This window comes from Canis lupus, chromosome 32 (genome assembly GCF_048164855.1).
Source record: "Canis lupus baileyi chromosome 32, mCanLup2.hap1, whole genome shotgun sequence".
NCBI classification, from domain to species: domain Eukaryota; kingdom Metazoa; phylum Chordata; class Mammalia; order Carnivora; family Canidae; genus Canis; species Canis lupus.
The window spans coordinates 20,670,871-20,692,536 of record NC_132869.1 but is presented as its reverse complement, the minus strand read 5'-3'; the positions used below and the strand labels follow the sequence as shown (position 1 = coordinate 20,692,536).

Genomic DNA, 21,666 nt, shown 5'->3' with positions numbered 1-21,666 from the left:
TTTAGCCTTCAGAGAATTAGAGTTAGGGCTTTACCTTGGTGTAGGTTTTGGCTCAAGGGAATGTTTTGGCTTCTTTGATCTTCTATCCAGATTGCTAAAACTTTCTCCATATCATCAATAAGACTGTTTCACTTCATTATCATTCATGTGTTCGTTAGAGTAGCACTTACAATTTCCTTCAAGAACTTTTCCTTTGCATTTACAACTTGACTAACTGTTTGACCCAAGAGGCCTGCCTTTTGGCCTGTCTTAGCTCTACACATGTCTTCCTTACTAAGCTTAATTATTTCCAGCTTTTAATCTAAAGTGAGTGATGTGTAACTCTTTCTCTCATTTGAACACTTAGAGGTCATCAAAGAGTTATTCATTAGCCTAATTTTAATATTGTGTCTCGGGGAATAGGAAGGCCCAAGGAGAGGGGGAGTTTTGGGGGAATGGCCGCTCAGTGTCTGCAATCAGAACCCGTACAACTGTTATTAAATTTGCTGTCTTATATGGGCATGGTTTATGGTACCCCAAAAAATCACAATGATCTTAAAGATTGTTGATCACAGATTGGCATACCAAATATAATAATAAGAAAAGATTTGAAATATTGTGAGAATTGCCAAATGTGACACAGAAATAAAGTGGCACATGTTCTTGGAAATATGGTACCAGTAGACTTACTTGATGCAGGGCTGCCACAAACCTTCAATTTGAAAAAACATAGTTTCTCTGAAGTACAACAAAGCAAAGCACAATAAAAGGAGGTATGTCTGACCTGTGGTAGATCCCAAGGAATCATAGATGACTGCTTTGGTAACTGTATCTTTTATACATCCTGTTTGGCTAGCTTTCCAACCTAGGGTCCTCATTATGTTCTCTACTTTAATTCCCTAATCTAATCATAGCTGATTCCACTTTTTTTTTTTTTTTTGAAGCCCTGCTCTGCCTATTCCCAATCTTTGTATCAGTTTTAGTTCAAGTCAGGGGACAGATGAACTGAAGTAAAAGCAAGATTTATTTCAATGAACCATCAAGGAGGGGCAGTTGGATTTCAGGGTGATTGGGTAGAATCAAGACTGCCTTCTCTTAGGGATTTTATGTACTTGTATTTTCATGAATTCTTTGTTTTTGGATATCTGATCCATTCATTTCTTAAACTGATGGTTTTAGTTTCAGATTGCTGATTTATCCCTGAACATTAATGACTTTTCAGCTTAACTTTCCTGCTAACCCTGGGTCTTTGATTTAGATTCTTCAGAGTAGACTTTGCTTGGCATAGACCATCTCTGTCAGCTGGCTGATAGCCACTGGTCATTACTCTGGACCATCCTCACATCCTGTCAGTAGTAAGGGAGGGAGTTACAGCATATAGACCATTTATCTGTGTCTCTGTGCAGAATAATGCACACTAGATTATTTGATCTTTTTAGCAGGACTTTTTTTTTTAAGATTTATTTATTTATTCATGAGAGACACAGAGTGAGAGAGGCAGAGACACAGAGGGAGAAGCAGGCTCCATGCAGGGAGCCTGACGTGGGACTCCATCCTGGATCCAGGGTCACGCCCTGAGCCAAAGGCAGACGCTCAGCTGCTGGGCCACCAGGTATCCCTTATCTCAGGACTTTTTGAAGCAAATTTGTGCACACAACTGAAAAATTAAAGGGATCTCAGAAGCGATCTAGTTACGGTCTTTCCATTTTACTGATGAAGGAAATATCTATAGAGATTGTTATAGTCAGTATTAGCATTTCTAGATTCTCAGGGATATATTCTTTCCATCAAATTGACAGAATTGAGAGTAACAATGTAATAGTTTAATCATTTGGGAAATATTTTTTGGAACACTGTCAGGACCATCTCCCTCAAAATATCAATACTTAGGTTAAATGAGTATCTTGAAATTTCCATTAGTTACAAAATAAGTGGAAATTGTCAAATATTACATATTAATTTTGGTATATATTAATGTACTATTAACTTTAAAATTCTTTAATAAAATGTGTTAAATTAACAAAATACTGAGTCACTTATTTTCTGTATTTCTCATAATTTAATGTCAAGAAATTATTCTATTTCTTTAGAAGTAGCCATTTAAAAAAAGTAGTCTTTTACTTCATTATTCTTTATGAAGTAAATTGTTGTGTATCCCAAGCTTTAGAGAACAAATCTAAAGCTGAAAGGTGGTTCTAGGTTTCTATACATGGTGGCCAGCCATGTATAGACTTATTTTTATCAATACTGCTGTGATTTCCTTTAGGAATTTTTGGTAAGTAATACTTTGAATGGTTTATTCTTAGCACTGACAGATTTAGAATAGATGATTTTTGATTTCTGCTTCCAGACCTACTTTTTGTGAAAATGCATGTAAGCTGGAGATAGAGCTGATTTTGTAATAGCTTATTAAAGCAAACTAATTAATTATTGCATATTTCTCTTTATAAGGTCTCATTTGCTTTTCAGATATTACCTACTAGCATCAGTAAATAAAAAAAAAACCCATATATTTGTACTTTGTTCAGGGTGATAGAAATAGGCATAGGTTGTGCTGCAGGTGTCTTTCTCTCTAGTGTAGTATTTAGAAGTTTGTTATAGCTCCATCTATTTTGTCAGTAAATTATCAAAATTGGCTACTTTCTAACTAATATTTAAGATTTTTTAAAATACAAAGTTTTAATTAAAGTTTTACTTTCGGATCTGTCATTTCTTTGGGGTTGTTAGGAAGAAATTAAAACAAGAATTATTTTGTTTCTTACCATTTAATCACAAGTACTTGTAATATTTCTTTTTTTCCCCACTCATTTCTTAAATTTTCTTCGATTTTTTTCAGCCATAGATTTTTGTTTTTATATATTATTAAGTTTTGTATTTCATTCAGCTTGCAGCTTGGGTTTTTTTCTACTATAAGTAGTCTGTTAATTTTGCATTTCCTGATGTGAGTTGTTTCTAAAGAAACAATCCCCTTTGTTTACCATGCATGTAATTAACTTCACCTGTCTCTTGACCTAGGGTGATTTTTTTGCTCTAAGCTTTTTGCATACTGTTTAGTTTCTCATTTATTTATTCTGTTCATTCAGCATTTTTTTTTTCCTCATTCAGCATCTTGAGTGGACTTTAGGCTGTTAGGATGATTGAATCATATTAGTAAAGTCTATTCTAAGTCATGTGGAAAGAAGAACCGTTTGTTTAAATACTATCTTCTCCTCCTTTTCTAACTGTAGTATGGGCTTCTGCCTCACTGGCAGAAGGCTTATCTCTTTCCGGGGGGATGGTGTGGGGGGCAGTCGTTGATAACGGTTAAGGCTTTGATTTTAGGTATAGACGCTTGGAAGGACAAAGGAGGCTGAATATATTACTGATAAATACTGTTATTTTGTGGACTTAAAATTCATTTTGAGAAATCTCAATAAGTTTGTATATTTTTTGTATGTAAACATATAAAGTAATCCATTAATTGGGCTTTTAAAATAGTCCATGGCCTATTGTGATCTATTTATAAAACTTTTCAAATTGGAATTGTGTACTATATAAATATATGATTTCAATGAAAAATAATGATTTGTCCTTTGCTTAATATATTTTTAATTCAGGCATTTGGTCTTTTTTTTTTTTTTTAACTTATTAGCTACATATGACAAAGGGTGAGTTTCCTTAATCTATAAACTGCTGTTATAAATAATTCAGAACAACAGTACCAAAAACTCAGTTAAAAAAATGGACCAGGGATCCCTGGGTGGCGCAGTGGTTTAGCGCCTGCCTTTGGCCCAGGGCACGATCCTGGAAACCTGGGATCGAATCCCACGTCGGGCTCCTGGTGCATAGAGCCTGCTTCTCCCTCTGCCTGTGTCTCTGCCTCTCTCTCTCACTCTCTCTCTCTCTCTCTCTCTCTCTCTGTGACTATCATAAATTAAAAAAAAAAAAAAAAAAAAAAGGACCAGTAGCCTCAGGAAGTTAAAAATACAGCTATCCTATGACCCAGCAATTGCACTACTAGGTATTTACCCCAAAGATACAAATGTAGTGATCTGAAGGGGCACCTGCACCCCAGTGTGTATAGCAGCAATGTCCACAATGGCCAAACTGTGAAAAGATCCCAGGTGGCCATTACGGATGAATGGATAAAGAAGATGGTGTGTGTGTGTGTGTGTGTGTGTATACAGTGCAGTATTAGCCATCAAAAAAGGATTAAATCTTCCCATTTACATCAACGTGGGTGGAACTAGAGGCTGTTATTTGCTAAGCAAAATAAGTCAACCAGAGAAAGACAATTATATTGTTTTACTCATATGAAACATAAGAAACATAAGAAACAGTGCAGAGGATCATAGGGGAAGGGAGGAAAAACTGGGAAGAAATCAGAGAGGGAGACAAACCATGAGAGACTCTTAATTATGGGAAATAAACAGGGTTCCTGGAGGGGAAGTGGGGGTGGGGTACCTGGGTGATGAGCATTAAGGAGGGCATGTGATGTAATGAGCACTGGGTGTTATATACAACTGATAAGTTAGTGAACTCTATATCTGAAACTAATGATGTACTATGTGTTGGCTAATTGAATTTAAATTAAAAAACCAGACAATAACAAGAATAGTTTTCAGAGAACAGAATATAAGTGGTCAATAAATGAATAAAATAAATAAATGGAAAGGTGCTCAATTTTCCTCCCAATAAGAATACAAATTAAAACAACAGGATGACACCAGGTTTTGTTAGAATGGAAAGATAAAAACATTTGATAATTATCTGTTAGGAAGTGGAGAAAAAGGTACTTTTTATATATGGGGAATAAAATCTTTGGAGGGCAATTACCAGTAGTTACTGATATTAATCACTCACCCAGCAAACTATGTCTTAGAATTTATCCTTTGAGTATACTTGCACACATAAGTGTAATATCATAAATACATAGGTGTTCACTGAAGAACATTTTATGATAGTGAAAGAGTACAAACTAATTATGACAAAGCCACGAAATTGAAGATTTTGCAGCTATTAAGAAGAATGAGACAATTCTTTCTATGCTATTAAGGAAAGTTCTCCAAGATAAATTGTTAATTAAGTGGAAAACTGGTTGCAGAATTGTGTGTTGCATAATCCCTTTATGTAATAAAATGTTTACACATAGATACACTTATATATACCCTAAACATTTCATAGGTAACTGAAATGATTGCTTCTTGGGAATGAGGAGGAGTGGCCAAGGGTAAGGTGAACTAATTTCCCTATTTAGTTTTTAAATTAGTGTTGTTACTTTTTCTATGAAAAAAATCTTAGTGAAAATATTAAAATTAAACATTTAAGATGGTTATTTAACTTGTAGGTGGATTTTGTGGATAAGTGATACATGAAAATTCTAGCTTAAGAAGGGACCCATTCAAAAATTTGTTTTAGAAGTTAATTTTTTTTAAAGATTTGATTTATTCATGAGAGACACAAAGAGAGGCAGAGACAGGCAGAGGGAGAAGCAGGCTCCCCAAAGGGAGTGCAATGCAGGACTCGATTCCAGGATGCCGGGATCACAACCTGAGCCAAAGGCAGTCACTCAACCACTGAACCACCCAGGCATCCCAAAGTTAATTTTTTCAGAGTAATCTTTAAATCCAATAGGGGGCTCGAACTCATGACCCCAAGATCAAGAGTCAAGTGTTCCAGTGACTGAGCCAGTCAGGCACCCCTACAAGTTAATTTTTAGTTCTGAGGAATATAGCAGTTAGGTATTTAATTACATAAATAAAATGAAAAGGGAAAGGATGTTTTCTTGGGAAATTTTTGTTAATCTGTGCTTCATTTTCTTGATTGTAAGATTTTTCATAGGTCAAGACTGGTCTCTTAAGATGTTTTCTGTAGATAACTCGGCATAACCAAGTGACTTTCAAAGCCAGACAACCCTGTCTTTTCTTTAGCTTTTTGTTATAGAGCAAAGATCACAGCAGCATTGAAGAATTTAAATGAATTTGTGTAATTACCCAACCAATGAGAAGAACAAAAATTTGAGCAATAGAAAACAAAGCGAAAGAAGGTGGTCATGGGGCTCAGTAAATAAGTCTTAAAAAAATATGTGTGTGTGTGTGTGTGTGTGTGTGTGTGTGTATATACACACACACATATATATATATAAAATCTTAAAAAAAAAAAAGATGGTCATTCGTGAAGTGGATAAAACAGTATAAAGAGACCTGAATTTGCCTCCCAGCCTCGTATTTACCTTGCTACTTAAGAATTTGATTAAATCCTGTGAACTTCCCTTTCCGCATATTAAAGTGGAAATGATAGCTAACTTCTGGGATTACTGCAGTCTTGAAAAAGAGACTAGGAATGTAGAATGCATAGTATAGTATCTGTTACCCAGTAGGCTTTCAATAAATGGTACCTCTTAAAATGCTTGTAATTATTTTTTTAGCTCTTAATGACACATGCCCGCATTTGTAGAAGGGTTAATGTATTTACATGAGTCAAAATTCACTATCAGGGAGAGGTGGGAATTTAACAGTGACACTTGGTATTCTTGGTAAGACCACAATACCTTGTTAAATTAGATAAACCTCTCAGCATGCTTAATACCTCTTAATTCACCAGTGCTTTTCTTCTTTTAAATTTAGGTACATGTCAGCAGTTGTCAATGACCTCTAACTTTGACCCTGTAACCACCAGAATATTAAAGCATCCAAGTATTCCATAGAAAATGCCAGTGTAATTTATCTATTTGTATTTTATATTCACATAGGAAAATTTATATTTGTGTAGGATTTTTTAAAAAATGTTTCTTTACACTTTAAGACTTAAAGGAAATCTAAAAAATTAGAAGTTTGTGGGATATGAGTATTAGTTTACTTTTCTTAAAATAATGTTAAGGCAATCATACATAAAACCTAAGTTAGGACAATAATTGTGTTATGTCTATTCAGATACACTTAATCACAATGACATTAAACCCTCTAGGGAAGGCAGCATTACTTTATTATGATAATGATAGTATGTTAATTCAGAGTACTGTATGACTTTAGAAGATATTTAATTTTAAAAAAAAGATAATTTTTTTCTTTAAGTGAAATTTTGGTAAGGAAAAAAAGAGCATGACTTTGTTGTTCACCCTCAACTAATTGACAAGGCTCTTCTAATGAAATTTTGGGTGTCACAGCTAAAAACAGAAAAGAATCTTGGTAATAAGAAATACTCAAATTTTTGGCTTCTGTAGAATTACTGTGAGAAAATAGGACACACCATGTACTGTGTCTAAAGGAGAGGTTCTTCTGGACAAACTAATGAGATCTGTGGATTCAGGAAAACAAGCATGTTCTTATGACTTTCAATGTAATTTCCAGGAATTTGGAGACTTTCTGAGACCATCTATGACTTACATCCATTAGACTTTGGGTTGAAAACTCGGTTTCATTTCTCAAGGCACATACTACTTTTCTCTTTCCTAAAAGGATGGTTTAGTGTCTGAAACTACAGTTTTTTTTTTTTTTAAGTGAAGATTAATTTATTTAAAGCATGTCTTTGACATTAGGGCTTGTACTACAGAATGATCTCTTATTATGACTCACTGTTGTCAGCTTGTTATTCTTTATCATCATAAAGACAGTTCAGTTCTTCCATAAAAGAAATCCTCCCACATGAATGGAAGGAAAGTGTGTTTTTCTAAAATGCGTTCTCTTTTCTTAGGCCTTATCTATCTGTTGGGGCCAAACCGTATCCTTGACTTTGAGATGAAAAATTTTATAGGTCAGTAGTGTTCTTAGTGCAGGACACTGGTATGTGGTATTGTGGCACAGGAGTGGTTCTGCCAAGAACCCAAGGGAAGAAGAACCTGGCTAAGGGATTCCATTTGCTGCAGGCTTGCTGCCCCTTTTCCTGCTTTACAGTAATGATCCCGTGGCTTATCTCCCACATGTGGAGTAGTTTATACTCCGTTAAATCAGTGATACATCATTTACCTAGTACAAAGGAACCCACTCCCCTATTCCCTGGGTTCATTTTAGTATTTGTGTGTAGTCTCAGTGAGTACCCTCTTTTCCTCCTGCACTACAGTTTCTTTCTCTAGTAAGACTGAATTCTGAAAAAGAAGAATGGAAACAGAATTGCTTTTGACCTAAAATTGAGAGAATGGGAATCTCCTGCGTAATTGTATCTTTTTTTTTTTTTTTTTTTGTAATTGTAGCTTTTGTATAATCCTTCTTAGCAGTTGTTTTTTTACTAAGTACTTAACTCTGTGCTAGGTGCTGTGGTAAATACTTGAGATTACAAAGATGAACATGGGCCTTCTAGCACTAAGAAGACAGAGTAAAGATGGAGTGATGTAGTGGGAAAGAACAGAAGCTTTATTATAAGCAAATGAATCCTTACTCTATGACCTTGAACAAACTACTTACCCTTTCTGGGCTTCAGTTTCTACATCTTTATAAAGTGGCCTGTGAATATACAGTGTTCATAAAGACCTAGCAGATGGCCTTACTATAGTAAGTTTTCAGTAAATAGTGAATTCTTAAGGAGGGCTTTGATAGATTCCCTTCTGGTAGATCTTCTAAATCCATGATACTGTTAGGCTGGAAATCAGCCCAAATCTTTCTTTCCTTGTGTAGCTACTATTGTAAATTTGGCCAGATTATTATTAGCAATGACGTATGTCATCTGTCTGAACTCCATGTTCTTTGACCTTGTTTCTAGGTATTGAGACTTCTGGAACCAGAAATTAGGAAGATTTGGATCATTTGTTTGTTATACATATATTTATCGAAGGCTGCTTATGCTAGGTGCTAGGAGTACAGAGATAAATAAGACATGGTTGCTTGCTCTGATAGACATTCCAGTATAGTGGGAACCTGACAGATACTAAACACATTTATATAAATAATTAAAATCTCACGAGCCTTCAGTTATAGAATGCATGTGATTCAATCTTGACTGATTATGAGGTTCCCATTTTTCCCTACTTTAGACTCTTTTTTTTTTTTTTTTTTTCCTACTTTAGACTCTTTAAAGAGTAATAATAGTCTTCCCTGTACTTTTGCAGGTTGTTTGCTTGCAGTGGTTTAAGGGCTTCTGTTCTAGCTATGACCATGGATATTGTATAAAATTGTAGGCATTGCCTTATTGTGGATCTAGGAATCCAGTACCACACACATTTGTTCTATTTTTATGGGAATTACTAGTTTGATAAGGAATTCGAGACCATTTTATTTTTATTATTATTTTTATTTTTTAAAAAGATTTTATTTATTTATTCATGAGAGACACACAGAGGCAGGCTCCACACAGGGAGCCGATGTGGGACTTGATCCTGGGACTCCAGGGTCACGCCCTGGGTTGAAGGTAGGTGCTCAATGCTGAGCCACCCAGGAGTCCCATTGAGACCATTATAGACTAGTGGTCTCTAAACTTTTAGTAGCTACATAGTGATTCAGTGTATGGATATTCCGTAATTTATTTAACCTCCCCTACTGATGGACAGTATGATTATCTTCAGTTTTTGCTGTTATAAATAATAAGCCAGTTACTATCCTTCTACGTATGTTTTGGCAGAGTTTTGTAAGTGTGCTTATAGTGTAAAATAAAGATTTGTTTGAGTGAAGGGTATATTTAAAATTTTGGTAGATATTCTCAAATTCTTTTATCCATGAAGATTGTGATTTAAGAAGTTGGTGGGACTAAGCAAATTGTGTTAAATAGGTTCCTTAGGTGATTTTGATGGAGCCAGGTTTGAGAACTATTGCAGGATCAGAAAAATGGCAGGATTCCCTACAGCTAAGGAGTATGGTACATGTCCCTTGGAAAAGATCCACCAATTATGAATATCTAAGGAAGAGTAAATATCCTTTTTGGTGATTGAGCAGTAAAAGCCTGTCTCTAGTACCAGTTGCTAGGAATGGCCCATCTTTAGAGAAGCAGCTATACTAATATCTGGAATATTTTAGTGTCTTTGACATATAATATAGGGGAAAATAGCCCAAGAATTGTAAAAACCAGAATTTGAACATCTTCTGCTTACTATGTAATCTCAGGCAAAGTAATGAATTTTGTATAAAGAAATGATACCTTCCTTTTAGATTTATTGCAAAGATTAAAGGGGGAGTGATATATTTATTGATTACCTTCTGTCTTCTGGTAGTTTGTGGATATCTCTGTCATGGCAGTTTGTCATTTAATTGTGCCTGGTGATTCATTTAGTCATCTTCCCACTAGACTCACTGGAACCACATCCTGTGGTTGTGTAGTCCCCGTCTCTGGCACAGGCTTGGAACATCATGCACTGTTTTTTTGTTTTGTTTTGTTTTTCTTAACGAATGATGTGTGCTAAGCACTATGCAAACGGATTTTCTATTTTAATTTTCATAATTATCCTAAGAGGTTAATATTATTTCTCCCATTTTACCACAAGGAAATTCTCAGACAGTTCGAGTAACTTAAGATCATTTAGTATGGCAGAACCCAAATTGAAAACCCTGCACATGTGATTTCAAAGTAAAGTTTATGCTCTTTTCATCACTTTGCTTTGTTGGGCTAATACTATAAAGCACTTTGGAAATTTTGAAATATTGTTTAAAGGTAAGATTATTTTTGTCATTTTTTAAAAAAGATTTTATTTATTTGTTCATGAGATGCAGAGAGAGAGAGAGAGATGGGGGTGGTGGTGGTGCAGAGACACAGGCAGAGAGAGAAGCAGGCCATGCAGGGAGCCCTATGTGGGACCCGATCCCTGGACTCCAGGATCACACCCTGGGCCAAAGGCAGACGCTCAACCGCTGAGCCAACCAGGCGTCCCTATTTTTGTCATTTTAATGTAATTTTTTCTATTGAGGTTTAATTGACATATACCATTATGTTACTTTCAGAGGTACAACTCTGAAATAGTGACTCAATATTTGTATACATTGCAAAATGATCACCACAGTAAGTTCAGTTAATATCTGTCACCATACATAGTTACAGAATTTTTTCCCTTTTTTTGTGGTGAGGACTAATAATATAATTTTAAAAATCAACAGAGTGATGCAAACATTTCTTTTGCCTGCACTCAATATTCCCTTTCAGGTTAGTTTTTTTGAATGCATGGTATACCAAATCCACCTTGTCTGTAAGAGTGTAAGTAGTTACTTCTTCCCATAAGTGATTTTTTTCTATATTTCCCTTGCCTAAAATTCTTTGTTTTTCTTTTGGTGAACTTTCTGGTATTTATAAATACATGAGTTTAAGATGGTTTATATTAGTTACAGCGGGATTTTGGCAACGTTGGAAATTTTAGGCATCAGTAGAAGTAGTGTTTGTCTTCCTGCCTGGTCTTTGGTTTCATTTCCCTCTTTCATTAGCAGCTGTATGTGGACCTTTCCTATCCACATACGGCTGGTCATGTCATCACATGTCAACCCTGGCTGTTGGATGTCTATATTTTGTAGGACAGAACTGTATTGCTTAAAGGTGTAGAGATAGTGGGATATATTATTGTTAAATTATTTTGTTAGTGTATATACACACATGTATATATATGTAGCTTTTAACAGGGCTTTTTCATTTGAGAATTAGATTGTTAGGTTGTTTAGAATACTTACTCATAAGTTGAGTTCCAAAGAAAAAGGAAAAGTATCCTTTAATCTCTGCCCTTTATGTCTTCATAAAATTCACAAAGTTGCAAAACAGGAATAGCACACATCAAGAAGTGTGGCAATAGGAAGAAACATTTGGTTTTACTTATTATAGTTCTGTTGAACAAGGGACTTTTCCAGGAACTTAATTTTGTGTTTCATTTTGCAGATTGTATAGTTACACTTATCAACATTTTAAATAAACTAGTTTACTTTTAAATTAAGTTAAATTTATTTTAATTAATTTTTTTTTTGTGTGTGAAACCACTTTGGGTTCATTTCCTCTCTCCCTCATTCCTCATGATGTTGAGGGGAGGGGGCAGGCAGGCTGCCTCATGGATTCACTGATAGGCAGTTGGTGAGTTTGCCTTAGTGCATGTAATTCTGCCTTGAAGGTTCATGCCTACTTCACTAGCTTTTTAAGCCACGTGGATTTGTGTTGGAAAATGCATCTAATTTCTTTCTTGATCTTTCTCAAGCCTGGTTTGAACCCTGGAACACAATTGCAGCCTTCACTGCCTTATTACCCTCAGATGGAGGTTATATTCTTTGGGGGTTTACTAAGATGAGCTTAGTAAAAAAGATTAAACAGGAAGATTTATGATCTGCAGGGATAGAAGCTGTAGTGTTTAAGAATTAGAGGAATTCTTTCTTTGTTAGTACTATTTGTTGAAAGATAATGCATGGAGTGTCATCATCCTGTTTTTCTTTAATGTGACTTTTACTTATTTATTTTTGATGTGACTTTTATTGTCTTATTTGTAAATTGATATCTTCATTTTTTACATTAACTATTTTTGTAAAATGTGTCAAAGTATTGTGGCAGTAAGATCTAAAGTATAATTCACAAGTTTCATATATACTGTAAAATTTTTCTCTTTTAGGCGTATGGATCAGGCTGTGATATTGTTATTTTGGCAAGTGACTTTGAATGTGTGCAGATCATTCCTGGTGCTAAGCATGGAAACATTCAAGTCAGCTGTGTGGAGTGTTCTAACCAACATGGAAGAGTAAGGGATTTAATTACCTTATTAAATGTCATCTTTTAATGTATTCCTATCCTTTTATACAAGGCTTACCTACAGTTTCTTATTAATATGCTTGCCTAGATGGTTATTGGTGGATAAAGTGATAGGATGTCTACAAATTGAAAGGAGCCATTAAGCTGGTAATGTGATAATTATTCTACCCATTATACGGTCTTAAAAGATCCTTAGGCCTCACAATTCTGTGCATACTGATATGCTAGTTGATAGTTCTAGCAACTATTAAGCCAATAGTAAGGAAGTAAACTTTCATCTTCTCTGCATAGCATCCCTTATCTCACCCAAATTATAATAACATCAAATTTTTTTATCAAGTTTAGCTAATTGTTAATGTCTAATATATTCATCATATAGCAGCTGCTTTGTAAAGCTTCTGTTAATTTAATGAAAGTTTGTTGAATGAAGAATTTTAAAGTTTATTCATTTAGACTTTCAAACAGAGGCCTTATTTTTGAGATAGTTTCAAATTGAATTTAAATTTAAAAATGAAGTAATTTACATTTCATCAAATGTACCTCTTCCCCAAAATACACATCAAATGTAATATACATCAAATTTTGGTTATATGTAAAGTAAGTATAGTATATTTGCTGTGTACTCTAGCAGTTCAGTAAGGCCAGTATTGTATAGAAGGGTTAAATGTCTATACAACATAAAAACGAGACTTTTCATGTAATTAGGGTAATAATTTAAATAGTCTTAATGTTCGAAAACTTTTTCTTTACTGAGAAGTAACAAATTTTATCAAAGATATGTAAAATCGGAATTTTCATGGAGATAAATAGTAATGATACAAATTCATGCCAAATAATAAATTTTTATTATACTATTTTTTAGTGTCCCACTCTGTTGCTTGTATCAAGCTTTAGTATTTGTATGAATGTGGCATGATATGACAGTCTAGTGACATAATTGACCTGGTATTGAAACACTGAATTTCCTGCTGTTTTTGATAATTGCTTCTTGCTTTTCTGATTTTTTTCCCTCAGTTTTTTTCCCCTAAATGTTGCTTACTCTTTAGAAAGCACTGACAGTACCAGATTTCTTTCATTAATTTTTCAGTGCTCATCTCCCTAAGCCAAATAGAGTATCTTTAAACCTGTCTAGAATTGTATGGTAGTTGTCAGAGATGGGTTTTAATAAATTATTTATGTGCTGGTGACAATCACAATAAAATTATCTGGGAGCAAAGTTTTTTTTCACATGTAAGGCTTTGGTGTTCATAACCATGTTCCGACTTTTCCTTACCTGGTTGAAAATAAAAAAGCAAAACTGGTACTTTTGATTTATTGTTTTTATTTCCGTCTTCTTTTATTTCCTTTATTCCCAGTCCTTGTGGTGATAACTTTGCATTTATGACCTTATTATGTTAGGTAATTGTAATCATTTATTCATTCACTGACATGTTGAATGTGATCATTCATAACACTTTTTGCCTGAGTGTTTACCTCAGCTGGGCATTGTAAGTAGCTTCCTCCCCACCATTGTGGAGTAAAAGCTTTTTCTTGGAAAGAGTGTTAGATATTAAGTAACAGTGAAAATCACTCTTACATGTGAGAGTGCTCTGAAATGACAGACCTTTTTGTCTGGCCTTAAAAGAACATATATGTGATTTCGTTTTATAGGTTAACCTTTGGGGATGTCAGCAGAGGTTGTTTTTGGTCTATTCCTTGAAGTTGATTCCCCTTTGAGAAGAGGACGAGCTGGGAATTAGCTTTCAAGGAATTACTGTAAAACAGGTTCTGGTATCTTCTAGGAACAGAGGGATTTATGTCCCTTTTTATCAGATGTGTGTCCTGAAGCAAAATCCAGCTGGCCCCCAAATCTCTAACTTCAGTTCATTTAGATGTCTATGTCAGCTCTTTCTCTTCCAGTTGGAGAGGAGTCTGATTTCTCCTTCATCCATTTTCTCTATTCCTTCTAGATGGCTTTCCCCATTGGTGTTTTTTGTTTTGTGGTATAATTAATGTCATTTTATTTGATATATTTTGCATACCTGTTTAGTACTTTTTTGATGTCTTTTACTACTTTTCGTGGTTTTTATATTATTTTCTCTGGATTATGAAATTTCTGACAGATGTGCCATTGAAATGTATCTTTGTTAATAAAGTTGCTCCTATGTTTAAAAAATTCTTATAGAAAAGGATGATTTCTTTGAACAGATCAACCTGGTATTTGATATGTAAAATAAAGCCTGCTGAATTTTGGCAACGGAGAAGAGATTCTTAAGTCCAGTACTTTTTCACTTATATTTATGGAATGGAATAAATCATAAATACTATATTGGGATTATATTATATGTAATTGTATTATATATATGTATATATGTTATATTGTATTACATATATTATATATTTATTAATGTGAAAAGGATGTTTTCTTTTCCTAAATGTTAATGCTTTGTTCATTTCTTTTTAGATTGCAGCTTCATATGGTAATGCTGTTTGTATTTTTGAGCCCTTGGGCATAAATTCTCACAAGAGAAATTGTGTAAGTATTAAATGGTAGTAGACGTTTTTTAGAGGTAAGTGTAGAATCCGGTGGGTAGCAGTAAGGAGCTCCTTAGAAGCTAGGGCTGAAGGTGAATATCCATGTGAAGTTGGTCTGGTGCCATATGGTGTAAGATCTTTTACATTCACTAGGGATATAGATATTTTAGAAGTCCAGTTTTCTACAGTACTGCTAATTGAGATTTCCTGTGTTAAATGTAAAAATTAGTGAAAGGGAATAAAGGGAAAGGAGAGAAAATGAGTGAAAATATCAATGAGGGTGACAAAACATGAGAGACACCTAACTCTGGGAAATGAACAAGGGGTAGTGGAAAGGGAGGTGGGTGGGGGGTTGGAGTGACTGGGTGATGGGCACTGAGAGGGGCACTTGGCGGATGAGCACTGGGTGTTATGCTAAATGTTGGCAAATTGAACTCCAATAAAAAATTTTTTTTAAAAGATTTCCCATGTTAATTTGGATCTACCTTAGTTGAACTACTGTTATTTCTTGTCTAGATTACTAGCATAGTCTCTATGTTTTATGTTCCTCTCTCCCCTTCTCTATTCTCAGCAGCAGGTCATGACACACTTCTCTCCTGAAAACTCCGTGTTTCTCTCAGCCTCAAAGCCAAAAAGCCTTAGAATAGACTGTAGCCTTTCTTTACTTCAGTAACCACTTACCACCTCTCAGAGCTCAACTCCTACTCTTTCTGTCCTCTCTGATGTCACTCCAACCACACTGGCATTCTCACTGTTGTTTGAACAGTTACTTTTCCCCTCTTAGGGTCTTTGAGTTGTTTTTTCTCTTCTCTGGAAAGTTTGTTTCTCTAGCTAGCTTCAGGGCCCGCTCTTGCAGATCCTGTAAATCTCTGCTCAGTAATACCTTCTAGGGGGGGTCCACCCATTTTAAAAACTGCCATTTGCTTCTACCACCTTTATTTTATCCCCCCATCCTCCTATTTTTAACTTTTTTCCGTAGCACTTATCTTGTTTATTTGTTATTTACTGTTTAAAGTATGAACTCCATGAGGGTATGTATGGAACTCTGTTTCGTTTGTTCACCGACGCTTCTGAAATACTTAGAACAGGATCTGGAACATAGTAGATGCTTCTCAATATTTGTTTAGGACTCCTGGGTGGCTCAGTGGTTGAGCATCTGCCTTAGGCTCGGGTCATGGTCCCAGGGTCCTGGGATCAAGTCCCACATTGGGATTCCTGCAGGGAACCTCCTTTCCCTCTGCCCGTGTCTTTGCTTCTCTCTCTCTGTGTGTCTCTCATGAATAAATAAATAACATCTTTAAAAATAAAAAAGTAGATAAATACTTGTTTAATGAAGGAGTTAGGAACTAGGTAAACTAATCAGCTGAGTGGTCTAGCATATTACATTGAGAACCATTTAGATTCATTCTGGTGCTATGTTTAATTCCACTTAAAATTGAGAAAACCTTATATGGTTGGAATTGTTAAGCCTTAAAAAATTACTATGGACATTAAAACGCCATTATCACTTATGAATAGTCAAAAGTACCAGCGTGAAATCTGAATGCCAAGAGTATATATATATAGTTAGTAGTAAATTAAAAAAATATTCATAAATGCATTCAAAAAGTAGGTTTGATATTTTTCATTAAATATATGTATTTGATAATTTCTTTTCATATTTCAAAAAAACAGTTTTTAATTTAAATTTATAGATGCAATTTAAAATATGATAGTATTAGGAAGTGGATGTCACATCTTAGAGTGCTTGAGTCACCTAGGGTACATATTAAAATTCAGATTTCAGGTCTCATCTTCAAAATTTCTGCTATGGAGTTGGCCCACATATTGCACTGTGAGAAATGCTAAAGAAAAGACTATTAGGGATTTCTCTAGTTGTAGGAATGATTTGATTATTACTCTAAAAATAGATGTTAATCAGTGTTTGAAATACTGTTTTGACTTTTGTTTGATCAGCAGTGGTAGGGTTAAAAAAAACATTTTCTTCAAAAAATATAAAATTATTTTTAGATAGTGAAATTCAGGTTTTGCAATTATTTTAAATAGTTTTGGATAATGAAATTCAGGTTTTGCAGTTATTCTCAATAGTTATGATATCTTGAATGAAGTATTAAGTATTTAAAAAATATGAGTAGAGAGGGAATTGTTGTTTATTAAACTATTATTACTTGCCAAGCAATTAATGTAGAACTTGCCTAGGGTGACATGGCTTTACATTACACTATACTTTCATAAAAGGACATTTTATATTTATTTACACAAATAAATGTCTGAACTTTGTTTACTTACTGTATTTCATGGGAAAGGCCTTTGCTTTTTACATTTTAAATCTTTTTAAAGCTTTTAGAATGTAAATGGTAAGGAAAAAAACGCGGAAATATTCAAATAAATATGACATGTGTAATATAGGTTTGTGGATTGTATATATTGTATAGTTCAAATTTATTGACTTTGGGAACTATATCTAGTTTTATTTTAGACCTTGAGTCCATCAGATTATGATAATTTACATTTCTTTCTAATGTGCTTTTATTTTGTTTTCACAAACATTTACTGAGCATCTGCATATGTTCCAGCCATTACAGGACACAAGTTCCATTACTCAGGACACAAGCTTATTATGGAATAATTACTGCTCTGCAGAGTTAGAATTTAATAGGAGAGTCAGACATATGAATGGATAATTCTCCAGTGTGACCACTGTTATAATGGTAGAATACAGAGTGCTGAGTGCTGCCAGGGTGTCAGAAGAGGCCACACCGCTAAAGGGATGATGTAGCTGGATCTTGATGTAAGCATAGCGGTTTGCAGGTAGAGGAGAGAGAAGCAGCATATCCTAAGTATGAGAATTTGTTTATAGACATGTAAGGAAGCCTGAGATAATATGCTTTGTTTGGGTATGGCACGCGCTTGTTATGGTAGAATAAATGATAAGTGGAACTATTGGATATTATTTTAGAAACAATATTTCGAATATAATAGTGAAGTATTTACATCTTTTATTTTTTAAATATATTTTTTAGTTTATTTATTCATGAGAGACACACACAGAGAGAGAGGCAGAGACACAGGCAGAGAGAGAAGAAGGCTCCATGCAGGGAGCCCGATGTGGGACTCGATCCTGGGTCTCCAGGATCACACCCTGGACGGTGGCACTAAACCGCTGAGCCACCCTGGCTGCCCTACATCTTTGTTTTAGATCATAAGGTCTTAAGTCAAAGAAAATTATACAGTGGTAGTGTTTGTGGAAATTACTTTAAAAAGCCTATGTTTTTTTTTTCTTTCTATGTTTCAGCAACTCAAGTGTCAGTGGCTTAAAACTGGGCAGTTTTTTTTGAGCTCTGTGACGTACAATTTAGCATGGGACCCTCAAGGTATTTAATAATTATATTTAGAGATTATGAAGAGTAAATGTGGATTTTAAATGTATGATTACAATGTGATATAGTCTCATAATAAGAAAATGATCAGTAGTATATTTATTTTTTGCTAGTGGATAAGTGTTGGTATGCACTGCTTTGTACAGTGCTTAATTTACTATTAGTTCTGTGCTTTTTCCTATGCCTTTGAATGTCTTATTACAAGAAACAGTGATGATTTGTTTTCTTAGTTAATGTGTGCTGTACTTTACTGTTACTGAAATAAAATCAGAAATAGGGCCCATAAAACCCCTATCTCATTTTATTATTTGTGTTTTAGGAAATTAATTGTCTTTAAATTTGAAAGATTAGAAGCCTCTAATGATAATGGCTGTTGCCTCTTTTTACAGTCATGATTAATGAGGGCAATTTTTATGGTCCGCATAGAAAAACAAATTTCATTAATCTTTAGTTAAGTTGTATATCCTGAGAACATTCTGTGTTTATATATCAGAACTTTTTGGGTTTGTTTTGTTATACTTTTTTTTTTTTTTTTTAAGATTTATGTGACATACAATAGCCCTTTGCCAGTACTATCTTTTCTTTTTTTGTTCTCATGTCTCTCCTGAGAACTACTCTTTCTTGGGTAGTGGATTCTTAGAACTTTAAAATGGATATGCCCCAACTATTTTTCATAGACAGTATTGCTTATTCTTTGCAGAATAGTTTATAGACCTAAAGACAAGCCCACATATTCATTTCTTTCTCCATATAATTCTTGTTTATTCATCAGAACTTTCTTTAAATTTCAGATAACAGATTGTTGACAGCAACTGATTCTATTCAGCTGTGGGCTCCTCCAGGAGGTGACATTCTGGAAGAGGAGGAAGAAATTGATAATAAAATTCCTCCAGTTTTAAATGATTGGAAGTGCATCTGGCAGTGCAAGTTAGTATCTGAATTGTTTTGTTCATTAATTTTAAAAAAAGCTTCCTAAAATATATTCCCTTTCCACAGTGATAGTACTATTACATTTAGAAGCCTAGGAAGTGGACCTTTTCTAACCAAAACCCATTATAATATTACCCTTCAGTCTATGTTGCAGTTGATTATTTAAAAACAAAAATATTTACATAGTTATAACCTCAGGACTTGAGTAGATAAGGTTGACATATGGAAATTACTCATTAATGGATGAGATATGGGTGGGGAAGGGGAAGATGTGATGAAAGTTGCCAGCTGTTCTTTAGTGGAAGAATGGCTGTACCATTGACAATATGGATTATGTGAAGGGGACCGATTGGCCAGGGAGGATGGTGAGCTCAATTTTTAACATGTTATATTTAAGATGTTGGTAGGACATATAGGTGAAGATATCTTTTCTGCATGTTGATTGTATTCTTTGGACCCCCAAAGTAAACTTCAGATTAGTTTTATTAATTAATTTATATTTTTGGGGAGGTGAAATTTTTTATTTTTAGAAAACACTCTAGTTATGAAAATCTTATTTTGACCATTTATATATAGATTTTGACCATTTACATATACAGTGTTCTAGATTTTTAAAATGCTGACTGTTTAACATTGTTTTTTTTTAGGACCTCAGTATCTGTGCATTTGATGGAATGGTCCCCTGATGGTGAATATTTTGCTACTGCTGGAAAGGTAAAGGACCAAATAAAACATAAAAGAAACAAAACATTTAAAAGTGTTCCTTTTTTATTTTCATTTTCAGTTTTCTTGTCTGTGAAATTGGGATAATCCTACTTTGCAAAACTGACCTGAGGGAATAGTAATAGTATTTATGAAAGAATCTGGCATGTTTCCCATAGGTAGTATGTGCTTGGGAAAATAAATGGCTATTATTATTATTATTATTACTATTATTATTATTATTTAACCTTTCTTTAATATTTACATTTTTTTGAAATTAATTTTTATGTTTAAAGAACAGTATATGTAAGTAACTTAAAAAGCGAGATAGTACTACTAGATTCACAATGAAAAGAAGCACTTTTTTGACCCTGTTGTTAATTTCTGTGTCCTAGAGGCAGTTATACATCAAATTGCGTATTTTGGTATTTCTTTTCATGTGCCTAAACAACTTGCTTATGCTCTATCTCTTGACTTTTTTTTTCCTTTGTTTTATGTATCTCCTCTTGCCTTCCTACTATGGAAGCTGAGATCTGAGCCCTTTAGCTGCTTGCCCCCATCCCCATCTCCACTTCTACCACATACACATGTTCACTTCCTTTCCTCCTATCTTCCTGCTGTAGATAGCTCATGATATTTGGGTAAATGTTCACATTATTACGATTGGGTAAAGTACTCTTCACAGAACAATTACTTTGGAGTTACCAGTTACTTTGTTTTACTATTTGCTTCATTTTCTACATACTTAATTCATCTGCAAACTTCTGACAGTCTTTGGATCTCCTCTCCGTCCCCACCTAGAGGGGGTCCTGAAAATGTGTGTTCTCTCTGCCCTACTCTGGCTTAGTTACTCTCCAAGCTTAAAATAGCAGAATTTTCTTTTACCAACCTTAGGAGATTCTCTTTGCCCTGTTTCTTAGCATCATTTATCTTCTTTCCTTGCTCTGATGGAGATACCCTCTAAGTAAGTTTCTGAGAAGGGTGAATGGGCAAAATTTTTTTAAGGTGTTATAAGCCTACACAATTATTCTTCTTTTATGCTTGATTTGACTGGACATAGAATTAGTTTGAAATTTTTCTCTCATAACATTTTATGTCCTGGTTCCGTTCCCTTCTAGCCACCAGGGTTGCTATTTGAGAAGCAATCTCCCACTCTGGCGTCCCCCCCCCCCCCGCCCCCCGCCCATCTCCAGTTTGTAGGTTTTAAAAACCTTCCCCTTATTCCTAATGTTCTGAGATTTCCAGATGATGTCGTGGATGGGTCAGTCATGTATAAATACTTTAAGGGTATACCTCTAAGGGAAAAAGAGTTTTGTGCTCAGGTAATTTGGTAGACTTGTTTAATCTGAAAACTCTTCAGTTCAGGAGATTACTTTGTATTATTTCTTTTTTTTTTCCTTCTCTTCATGTTCTCTTGGTTTCTCTTTCTGAATTTCCCCTTAACTCAGAGGTGGATCGTTTTTTACTGACCTTCTAATTTACCTTTTCTCTTCTCTTCCAGTTTTTTCATTTCTTCATTTTTTAATTTAAATTCCGGAGCATTTTTCCATTTTAA

The 21,666-nt window shown here is 34.5% G+C and overlaps 1 protein-coding gene across 4 annotated transcripts in view; it reads left to right on the top strand.

Moving 5' to 3' along the window:
* DMXL2 (Dmx like 2) overlaps window positions 1-21,666 on the top strand; it is a 152,571-nt gene that overhangs the window by 21,020 nt on the left and 109,885 nt on the right. For all 4 annotated transcript variants that reach the window (XM_072808513.1, XM_072808511.1, XM_072808512.1 and 1 more), the window contains exons 2-6: window positions 12,449-12,574; window positions 15,029-15,100; window positions 18,395-18,473; window positions 19,271-19,406; window positions 20,057-20,123. In XM_072808513.1, coding sequence (XP_072664614.1) covers window positions 12,449-12,574; window positions 15,029-15,100; window positions 18,395-18,473; window positions 19,271-19,406; window positions 20,057-20,123 — 480 coding nt within the window. The remainder of the gene's footprint in view (window positions 1-12,448; window positions 12,575-15,028; window positions 15,101-18,394; window positions 18,474-19,270; window positions 19,407-20,056; window positions 20,124-21,666) is intronic.